This window comes from Artemia sp. Qi Xiang Cuo, chromosome 11 (assembly GCF_049724085.1).
Source record: "Artemia sp. Qi Xiang Cuo chromosome 11, ASM4972408v1, whole genome shotgun sequence".
In the NCBI taxonomy this organism is placed as follows: domain Eukaryota; kingdom Metazoa; phylum Arthropoda; class Branchiopoda; order Anostraca; family Artemiidae; genus Artemia; species Artemia sp. Qi Xiang Cuo.
In genome coordinates, this window is record NC_142804.1 from 70,982,685 (window position 1) to 70,994,794 (window position 12,110).

Sequence of the window (12,110 nt, forward strand, 5' to 3'; positions counted from 1 at the left end):
TTAGAAGGGTAAGCCTAGCGTAATTTGTACTTCTTATCACCCGATTACAATTTTGAGAATATTGTTGAAGGTATTTGAGTTATTTGCTGTTGATATTTGTAAAATGCCCCCTTTCCAATTTGGATTTTGCCAAGGATTGTTTCCAGACACTTAAATTCTTGCCTACAATTTTGAAAGATTCCGGAAAAACTTATGAGTTTCTGGCAATTGGTGCTTTTGATGTGTTTAATACTTTCAGGTTGTTAATTCATTCTCATGCAAAGTTGGACCTGCTTAATCAAGGGGTTCCCCCTGATATAATTGTGCCATTGTTTTATATGTATAAAAATGTTGGTCAGGTTAAAGATTGGTACTTCATTGAATCCTTGTGAAATTAATGTTAATCTTGGAATTAAGAAAGGATCTATCACTTCTCCAACCATTTATAATAATGTGGTACTTAGTGCTCAATCCAGAATCCTAACTTCTTGTATTGTAAAGGGTACTGATGTTTCCATTTTGCATTATGGTGTATTGGTTTGTCTTTGAATGCTATAAATTTTTAAGTTTTGCTTTTTAACGGTCTGCTGGGTCTTGCCTCTGATGTGGTAAATCTTCATGGTGGAGCTATAAAACCCATAAGGGAACTGATTTACCTAGGCCTTCCAATTGGTCTCTTGCTAGATGCAACCTGTAACCTGATTATTGCCTGTACAGAGACAATATTATGCAGTGCATATGCATCACTTGTTCTGTCACAGGTAAGCATTACAAAATTAGGCTACTCTTGGCTAAGCTGCATTATACTGTGGTTTGCCTTGTGTGCTGTTCCTAGCACCATTTTAGGATTTTCTGACAGCCATGGATAAGAAAGAGATTAGGAAACTTGTTTTTTCTTTGCTAAGTTCCTTCTTCAACTCCCTAGTTGGTCTCATAATCATTTCCTTATGAAAAAACATTTGATTCCTGACCCTATTCTTAACCTGATCTTCAAAGGCTATTTAGGTGTTATTTGTTTTATTGAAGATCTTTATAGAGTGATTCAAAATTTGTATTTTCTTTTGGATGCTCAGGGCAGATCTAGAGTAAAAGAATACCAGTATATGTATTGTGGTCTGATTCAGCTTGATTAGAGTTCCCAAGCCCAAAATTATTGCAGCTGTTAGCATGCTGGTCCCTACCTTGTGTTTTGTCATAACACGTAGACTCTGTTCTTGTGAGAAGCATCCACTTCCGCATCCTTTTTGACCTAGAGACCCATCTATAAATAGTGGAAAATAACCACTGGAGTACTTTTTTAGAAGCTGTTTAAAATGCTGGATTGCAGCTTGGGAGTAAAATTCTTCTTTGGCGAGAGGGGGGACTTCCAGCTTTACCTCTGGTATGATTTCTGTCCCTGGTTATGCTTTTGCTATTTTATTTGTAACATATTTAGCTCATAGTTAGGATCATCTATTTTTTATAGGTGGGAGCCCTCTTTCTTGTAGGAGGATTTGAATCTTTGTTGTTTTCTTGCATCCTTTAGCAAGGGGGATAACAATATTTTTTATAGATTCCAATTTCTTAATGAGCTGTTTTGAGCAAGTTCCATAGATCATTAGGCCATACTCAATACTGGTCCAATATACTGGGTATAGAATTTAAGCAGGGTTCTATCCATCATGTCCCATGTTTTACTGCGCAATCTTGGTCAATGCAAGGTTTGAAGGAAAATCTGTTCTCCATGATTATTCCAAGATATTTAGTTGCATTGGTAGTTGGAACTCAAGAGTTTCCTAGAGTAATAGGTTGTAGTTCTACTTTTTGTCTATTATGGATTAAATAAAAAAAACAAGTTTTTTAACTGAAAGTAAGGAACGACGTTAAAACTTAAAACGAACAGAAATTATTCCGTATATGAAGGGGCTGTCCCCTCCTCAACGCCTCACTCTTTACGCTAAAGTTTTTTTATTGTTTAAAAAAATAGAGTTGTGAGAAAGTCAAACTTTAGCGTAAAGAGCGAGGCGTTGAGGAGGGGACAGCCCCCTTCATATACGGAATAATTTCTGTTCGTTTTAAGTTTTAACGTCGTTCCTTACTTTCAGTTAAAAAAACTTGTTTTTTTTATTTAATTTTTGAACGTTTTTGAATTAATGCAGGTTTTGATTGTGGCTCACCGTACATGAATAATTAAAACACAATTTCATATTATTTGGTTAAATGGCTTTCTCGAAACTTGTTTAATTGTATTTACGAACGTTTTTATTAGTAATAAATATACGTAACTTAGAATTAACTTACGTAATGAACTTCTATATTCATAAATTTTTAACACGTATATTAGGGGGTTCGCCCCCTAGTCAATACCCTGCTCTTTAAACTATAGTTCGAATTTTTTTTTTCCAGTTCTTTAAAAATGACCTCTTAATCACACTCAGTTGATCAGTTGAAAAACTTGTTTTTTTTTTTTATTTAATTCCTGATCTTTTTATTTAATAACGCTGGGAAATCCGGCGCGCCCGTCATAGCCCTGTCCCTTCCCCCCTGAAAAATTCCTTCATGGAAAGATGTCACATCCATATAGCCCCCGACCCTCTCCTTCCCCCACCTACCAGAAAAAAACTCCGCTGAAAAAGTCTGTATACTTCCCAATAACCAATACTATATGTTAACATTGAGTAAAGTTCATAACTTTCAGCCCTCCCCTGGGGACTTTGGGGGATCAAGTCATCCTAAAAGACATTTTTATCATATTTTCGACCATGCTGAACAAAATGGCTATCTCAAAATTTTGATCGGGTGACTTTGGGAAAAAAATGAGCGTGGGAGGGGGCCTTGTTGCCCTCCATTTTTTTTGGTAACTTTAAAAGGGCACTAGAACTTTTAATTTCCGTTCCAATGAGTCCTCCCACGTAATTCTTGGACCACTGGGTCGATAATATCACCCTTGGAAAAAAAAACAAATAAAAAAACAAAAATAAACACGCATCCGTGATCTTTCTTCTGGCAAAAAATGGAAAATTACACATTTTTGTAGATAGGAGCTTGAAACCACTACAGTAGGGTTCTCTGATAAGCTGAATATGATGGTGTGATTTTCATTAAGGTTCTATAACTTTTAGGGGTCTTTCCCCTTTTTTTGAAAATCAGCCAAATTTTCTCAGGCGCGTAACTTTTGATGGGTAGCTCTAAACTTGATGAAAGTTATATATTTGAAATCAGCATTGAAATCTGATTCTTTTGATATATCTATTGGTATCAAAAACCCGTTTTCTAGAGTTTCGGTTACCATTGAGCCGGGTCGCTCCTTACTTACAGTTTGTTACCACGAACTGTTTGAAATACATGATGACTGATATAGAGGCAGATATGGGTAATTTCATACTGATAGAAAAGTTTTTAGATCATTTACAATAAGTTTGAGTTTATTTGCAATTACAGCAAATGTTTTTCCAGTGGTCCATGCTCTAATGTCACCTACAAAAAAGCCCATGTGACAAATTAATTTCTAATACTGCTATATACATTACAAAGAATAAACAGCTCCCTGTGAGAGCCCCTTTCCAACAGGTCTTGGAATTGACAGTTTTACATTTAATTTAACTTTGATAGTTCAATTATCTATAAAGTTATCAATAAATGTTCTAATTGGTATAGAACATCTTAATACATGGACTCTACACCTTGAGTATCTTTTTGTACATTGCCATATGCTTCTGCTTAATCAATCACTACAGCACCCAGGATTAATCCAACTTGGATTTTTTGGTAGAATGTTAATAGTCTCTTTATGCTACTGCATACAGTTGTACACCATTCTCTCAAGCTGCTTTCCAAGGTTTGGTAGACAATATGGGTTTGTACAAATTCGGATCATCTTCAGGTTTACCTGGTTTTGCTACAGGTGTAATAATTGATTGTTTCCCTTGCTGGGCAAACATTATTTGTGAGTAACAGAAGTTGAATGTATGCATGAGTGCTTCTTTGACACATCTAGGGGCATTTCATATCCCAGAGATATGGATTTTGTCTTTGCCTTGGTTTGCTTTCTGATTCATTTTATCTACTAATTGCAAGTTTTAACTTCTTCCAAACGGCTGTGTGAGGGATGTTGGCTCAGAAGCTTTATTTAATCTTTCAGTGTATCTTCGCTTATTTGCCTCTTCTTTGTAGACAAACTTCTTTTTAGTAGATGTCAGCAAGTGCTTCAGCTTTTTTCCTGTATCTACAAGTTGATTCCCAGATACAACTAGACAATGCTTAAGGTTATTCTTCATTTCTACTTCTCACATGACCCTGCCCTGCTTATAAACTGGTGTATTTTTGATTATGTTGTACATCTGTTAACCTCCTCCAAGCTGGAAGCCCATATCAGAACTTGGGCCTTTCTTGTGCCCCTTTCGAGTCTTATGTATGATGTATGTTGTGGGGCTTGGATTCTTTCCAAAGTTTCTTTCTGTATTTTTTTTTGCAATGTATGCAGTGTGACAATCCTCATTCCACCACAGTTACAATGATTTCCATGATGACATTTTCAAGTTTGTTTGTTGGTTTTAGGTATTACTGATGTGGCAGCTTCCTTAAGATGGATAGCTAGTCTTGTGATACAGGATTCTGGATCTTGGCCTGCTTGTAAAGATGTGTAGTCAATGTTTTCCGGGATTTCTTCAAATCTGGTCCAATGTACCCTGTTATTGTAAAATCTTTGATTAGATTCTTCTTCTTTGTAGATAATCCTAACAATTTCTATAAGTTAGGTTTACAGTATAAATTATAATTTACAGCAGTTTGTAAATTTCCATAATTTCTACATAGTGATCTGTTAGCAGGTGAGGAACAGTGCACATTTTTGAATTTCTGGATAATTTATTTGGCATGAGTTGTAGGTCAATGATAGAGAAACAGTTAGTTTTCCAGCTTTAACAGGTTTTTAGCCCATTAATAAAGAACATAATATATCAAGAGATTCAAAAAATCAGAGGAATACATTCTTTAGGGATATATCTGAGACCATAAAGGAGAAAGTGCATTGTCAGAGTAGCACATATTTTATTTTAAAAAAGCATCTTTATGGGAAATCAAATGGTATTACTTATAGTCTTCCCTTCAGAAGAGCTATAATTTTAGCCTATGAAGTTACTCTTATTCAAATTGGCCTTATTTTGCATTATGAGCCCATTTTTAATATGAAAAAAATAGGTGCAAAATAATAGAAATCAACCAAACCAGCACAGTTTTGCAGTTGTACAACCTAGAGCTACATCTAGCCCAAGTAGGGCATGGGTACAACTGTCATGGTAACAAATATTATACTTGGATACAGTGTTGAAAAGGGAAGTAGTAATAGGTTACTCTTTTTTATTAGACCTTGGCTTAGTGTTTAGTTTAGATACAGGATCTTGCAACAAAATTCCCTGGTAAAAATACAGTGGCTAAACAAAAGCAGGAAAGCTATACCTGTTTTCACCAGCTTGGGGCAAGATAAGGTTGTAAAAGGAAGTATTTAAAGGATATTAAAACTTCTTGGAAGGGGGTAAAGAGCAAAGCTTTGAATGGGTTGGATGGGGAAGGAGCATGCTCATCTGTGTTGGCCATAGACAGGCTTTGTTCTGTTGGAGTTGTTACTAGTAGACTAATAAGTTTTTTTTAGCTTTTGTTATATTCCAAGGGCTGTATCTCTGACCATCAAGGGGATGGTGTAGATTGTAAGAAAAGTGACCATGATTTTTGAAAGAGCATAAAATAAAAAATCTAAGGTGCTGCTTTTAGGCTATATTTTATGCATCTTTCCTTCACAAGTTGCCAATGACTAACCTGTAGCATCATTTGAAAAATTATACTATTTGACCAACAGATAGGCAATGCTTATTTGAAAACAATTCAGAATTTTTTTTTGTTGGTCAGACAAAAATGTTGTGGATTTATAATATTTCTCAAACCCAGCAATTCCACAAGGCAAATAGGGTAAGGCACAGTAGTCAGACAGCTAATCACCAGTACAATTGTTAAATCATAGTAAAATCTCTATTATGCCACCTAGAAAGTAAATTGCTTTACCATTGGGTTTGTCAAATTCTTCTTTATAAGTATATCATTAGCTTGAATATTCTAAACATATGCAACACTCACAATTCCAAATGTACTGATAGACAACAATGGAGCCAATTTTGGACAAGCTCAAAGTTAGAGCCCAATCATGGAAAATGCAGTCCAATCTTGGACACAGGATCTTAAAGTTAGAGCAAATTTTTCCAATTTGCAGAAAGAGTTAATCTATGACAAGTATTGTGAAACAGAATAACCAAATTTAAATAGAGTAGGCTGTAAGGGTAACTTTTGTCTAAATTCAAATGCTGGAAAACCATAAACCAATCCTAACTATTCAAGTTGTAACTATCAACCAATCCAAACTATCCAACCCTATGCACATAATGTTCATGATTAGGATCATATTGGCTATATATACAAAAGATACCCTACTTTTTAATCAGGATATCTGTTTTCAGGATATATGAACTGGCAAAGTATTGGGGTACTGTTCAATTAGATGGAACCCACATGAGAAGTTAAATTTGGTTAATGCTAATGAGATAAAATAAAATATGATGAAAATATAATAGTTTAGAAACAAATTTGGGCAATATATTTGCACATTAGGGGGGTGAAGGGTAAAGCATAGCATATATTAAATACATAACCTAACCTAGATATCTTTTTCCCCCTAAACCCCAAAAAACAAAAGTTTAAATATTGCAAATATAATGACAAGCCACAGTTTGCAATCCAATTCTCTATTGAAAGAAACCCATTTGACTAGTTTCCTTTAGCATCTTCCCTATACAATGTATTTTGTGGGTTCTAGCTAATTGAACAGTACTGGTATTGGAATCCTGCCCTAGTGCCATTTTTCGAAATTTGACAGATGTGTTTCAGATAAGTCAAATGACATTATATTATAAAATTGGTAAATATGGAGCAGTTCATATAATTGACCTACAGACTAAGTGAACATACTACTCTATGCCATTTTTATGCTTTTTCTAAATATAGTAACTGCTTTTCTTGCAAATGCAATTTTAAGCTGTTTTATGTAGAAATAATAATTTCTTTCTATATTTTTTTAAGATAGAACTGGCTTAAAACATTTGTTTCAAAATTATTATTTCATTATTAAGCCATTTTGTAAAAGTTGTTTCACAAACATTGATTTGTCAAAAATAGGCTGAATAAAAAAAAATTCAAAATGATATTATTCTTTTAGGCTGCTTAAAAACTGCTGTTTTGCCTATATCTTGAAAAATATCAAAGCAACAGAAAAAAAACATGGTGGATGGAAAAATGGAGAAAATGTTTTGAATTTACTTAATTGTGACAAATCAATACTTGTGGATTATATAACTTTAACAAAATGGATTTAATAATTAAATAGTAAAATTTGAAACACATGTCATTAACTCTTTTGGTGAAAGTCTACTTTAGCTACTTTTAGGTATCTTAGAAAGGGGTTGGGTTAGGAAGATAAAACTCTCAGAGGTGAGTCTACAGGCTAAAGTATGCCCCAGGATGGTATTTTGAAGTACCTTCCTCCACTCCTTCTCCTTCTAGAGGGTTCTAAAATTTGCCTACTTGACAGGTCTATACCTATTGAAATTTTTACAAAACAATATTTTACCCTAATTTTCTGTTATCAGTTTCTGTTTCTCTGGCTTTAGTTGTGAAAATGAAATTCCTGTTATTTGAGTCAAATTTTAAGCCATAGCAATGTTTTTTTTTCCAAATTTAGGAAATGTATTTGCATATCTTTAAAACATAATAAATTGGGATTGAGCAAAGTTGTGAAGCTGAAAACAAGTTTGTTGTACTTCATGTAAGCAGAATATCTATTTTGTAAGGTTTCACTTTTATAAAACACAGATTTTTAAAGGTCAGGACCCTCTAAAGAGAGAAGGAGTGGTGGTAGGTACTTCAAAATACCTTCCTGGGGCATAATTTAGACTGTAGACCCATCCCTGAAAGTTTCATTTTCCTAACCTAACCCCTTTCTAAGACAGCCAAAAGTAGCTAAAGTAAAATTTTACCACCCTTTTTTATACCAAAAACCATAGAAAGAAATTATCATTTTTCATTGTCCAAAAAAGGTGTCCAAAAACAATGACTTAAAAACATGGAAGAAAATGAAAAAAAAAAAATATGATTAATTGACACAGTAGGTAACTTGCTGTAGGCCTAGCCTACTGTAACTTATAAAGTAAGAATTTCACCATTTTAATGTAGACTATGGCTAATTATGATACCATTAGGGGTTGAAAACAAATTGCCAAAAAGGGAAACAAAATAATCAAAAGAACATGATATTTGACATCTAAAATGTCTTTTTTTTTGTTCTAGGCCTAGCATGTTTTTGGTAAATATTTACCAAATCATATTATTGGGTTACAACTAAATTGAATATAGCATTCAATGCCTTTTTTATGCTAATTACAAATATAATAATCATTTCTATTGGAAATAAATTTTAGCCCCCCCCCCCCTATATGTCAAATTCAGGATATTTGCACATTTGGGGTTGGGAGTTAGGTTAGGGGGAGGGGGGGGCTAAAATTCATTTCTGATTGAAATGCTTATTATATTCATAATCAGCATTAAAAAAGGCATCAAATGGTATATTCACTTTAGTTGTTACTCAATAATATGATTTGGTAAATATTTACCATGTTTTCTTCTAGAGAGCTGCTCTTCTAAATGTTTATCAAACCAAATTATCCAGAAGTTTACCAAATTTTCAAAGCATTTGAAACAGAGAAGGGGTAGCCTAGAGATATTCTAGGGCTTGAAAGACTATGATATAAATCTCAATCCTGAAAGTTTTTTCAACGCTAACTACAATCTGATATATAAAAATATGTCTCATCATATAGCTATATATGATGAAAAATATAGCTATAATTACCAAGGTTAATATGCCAATCCTATGGTTTTTTATTTAGTTTATGGCCTAAAACCTATCTTGTGTCCTCCAAGAATACCTTTTTGTTTTCTAAAATCAAACTTAATGTGCGATCCGCCGACAGACTCCAAATATTTGTTTGCAAATTTGTTAATATATCCTGCTATTACTCCAGACAAGACAAATGCCATTTTGCTTAATCATGGGTCACATGAGTAAAATTTAAATTTTTACGCTAAATCAGCCTCAAGAAGATGAATTTGCCAAATAGCGATTTTGGACGGCTCATTTCGCATAATAAAAATATGGTTCAGAAGACTCAGAAGATTTTATTTCCAAACGTTCAGCAAATGTAGACTTGACGAGGGTGGGTGATCCTTTGAATATATATAATAGGTGTTAAGATTTTTACTATATTTAAAAACACCGTATAATAAATAGAATTTAAGCAAAGAAAAATATTAAAGTAAAAAACGAACAGAAATCAAGTCAAATAAGAATTTAAGCTTGAAAAGAACAGAAAGCACTATTAATGAATAAATGAAACCCATGCAGAACATAAATTAGTATGTATAGTTATATCAAAGATGAAAATAATAGATTTTACCGTGGATGCACAGAAAAATGCTAAAGTGAGTGAAAATTAAAATGAATAATGTTGCGAAACTTGAAACAAAGAGAAATTGCAACAATTAGGGGGTTAAGCTCGTCTTCCCTGGACCTTATGAAGGCCGGGACCTATGTTTGTGCTTTAATATGAGGTTGATATTTCGAAAAGTGAATTCTAAGATTTATTTTATAAATTACCAACACAAAAACAACATAATATTACAAGGCTAACTAATGTTTAGAATAGATACCACAAATAAGAGTGTAAAAATTTCGCCTGCTGTTGAAACCTTAAAAGGTTTTGTACCACTAACGTTTTGCTGAATTAAGTTCATATTTTCCAATACTAAACGATAAAGTACTAAATTTAAAATACATTTCGCTCTCGGTATATACTTTTCTCTTTTTTCTACATATATACTACGACTACTACTATTAACAACTCAACGTAGCGCCAAGCCGCCCGAGGCCAACATAGACACGCACGCTCCTCCGCCACCTCAATCTATTCAAAGCCTCTCTTTTTACACTCTCCCAAGACGTCCCCCCCACCCCAGTAAAGGAAAACCTGCTTTCCGCTTAGCCCTAGACGATTGGCCAAACAGGACAACTTTCGGCAGTCTGTAATCCTTCACCCACAAAACGTGCCCTAGCCACCTCAACCTTTCTTTTATTATAGCCCTAAAAAGCGGTATTGAGCCACATTTTTTGCACAGCCTACTGTATGAAATACGGTCAATCAGCCGGGTACCCAGAACAATCAGTATGCAATTTATTTAAAAAAACATCTAGCAAATCTTCATCTGCTTTTCGGAGCGCCCATGCTTCAGAGCTATATTTGACCACTGTCATCACTGTAGCTTTCAATATTCTAATCTTGGTTTGCAGACTTATCATCCTATTCTTCCAAACTTTTTTTAACTGTGAAAAAAAACACCCTGAACCTTGGCTACTCTACTTTTAATATCCTCACTGCCCTCATCGTCATTAATAATAATACTATCAAGGTAAGTGAAGCTGAACACCTGATCAATATTTTCTTACCCAAGTTCACCTTTTCTTCTTCACTTGTTCCTAGCCTTAGTGACTTAGCCTTCTTAATATTAATTTTCAAACTTAATCTAGCACCCCGAACTCGCAAAACCTCTAAGAGTTCATTCATTTGTCTCAAACTTTCATCTAGGATGCTTAAATCATCAGCATAATCAAAGTCCAGGAGACTTTTTCCTCCTCATTCGATTCTGTGGTCTCCCATTGCCTTTCCTGTGCTCCTTAAGACAAAGTCAATCAAAACAATCCATATAAAGGGGAATATAACATAGCTCTGCTTAACTCTTGATTTAATACAAAAACCAGCAACTAACCTCATTTCCTACCTTAACCGCAGCAGTGTTATTCTCGTACATAGCACTAATCACTTTAATATATTTGTCTGGCGTACCATAGAAGGATAAAACCTTTGCTAAAGTTCTTCTATCAACAGAATCCAGCGCTTGCTCGTAATCTATAAAACTGAGGACCAAAGGTCTTTGACAACTCAGGCACTTCTCAATTATTAACCTAAGAGTGAAAATTTGGTCGATACATCCTCTACCTTATTTAAAACTTCTTCTCTTAAAACTGATAAAAGCTTTCGGCTCTGCAGCCGAAGTATTTGCACTTTTATTATTCGCATTTTTTTTTCCTTAAAAAGTTTCACTGTCTCAATACGGGTTTACCCATTTTCAATACTTTCATTTTGTTTTAATTAGTCGAAAGGCAACGCTGTCTAAGAAATCATTTTTTATTTTTATATAATTTTTATTTTTTTTATTTAGCGGACCTTTTCTAGTTTTTTTCTATTAACGATAAATCTAAAAAAGTAGGAGTATTTGGGAATATTTCTATGGACGATAAGTCTAAAAAAAAGGACTATTTTGGGAGCATTGACGTTATTGGAAGAAGGATTTATGGATTGATAAATCATTGTTAAATGATCTTTAATAAGGGATAATAATTTGAGTTGAGTCTTTTCAGACAAACTTCTAACGACTAATGCTAAGATTTTCGGGTAGAATCGGGCTGGTAGCCTTTAGAGGAAGAATTGTCAAGGGAAATACACACATCGGAATTCATTAGTCTTAGAAATGGAAGACTTATCTGTGCCACCTCTATTGCACTTAACTATGGAGGAAGCGTGCATTAGGTTTATTTCCTCTCGCTGTAAAGGGGTTAAGGAGAACATGGCTCAAAGCAGCTTAACTTTAGAATATTCATAGGATGGATAAGTGATAGCAAAATTGCCTCATTCGGTGAGAAGAAGGGGTTATTCCGTAATTTGGTCTTAATTCGATGGAGTAATCAAAACAAAGCCAGGTATCAGTCAAATCCCTCAAGGTTGGCGTAGCGAACTTTTCAAATTCGCCATGGAAACGTCGGTTATATCACTTGCAGACAAGTCTATCAATGGCGGCGCTTAATCGGCACTCAGCAAAAGTGTTCTTTAGCCGCATTGTATTAAAGTTTCCACTTTATTCCAGCGTCAACACAATGGAAGCTACATTTCGAGTTAAATTGGTCGAACAGGTTTTTATATATTTTGACGCTCAAATTAGAA

The 12,110-nt window shown here is 34.3% G+C and overlaps 1 protein-coding gene across 1 annotated transcript in view; it reads right to left on the reverse strand.

The window, feature by feature from the left end:
* Vps13 (vacuolar protein sorting 13C) overlaps positions 1-9,122 on the reverse strand; it is a 194,788-nt gene extending 185,666 nt beyond the window's left edge. Inside the window, exon 1 of the mRNA XM_089096996.1 lies at positions 8,985-9,122. Coding sequence (XP_088953122.1) covers positions 8,985-9,096 — 112 coding nt within the window. The 5' untranslated portion in view covers positions 9,097-9,122. The remainder of the gene's footprint in view (positions 1-8,984) is intronic.
* Positions 9,123-12,110: the final 2,988 nt, after the last annotated feature.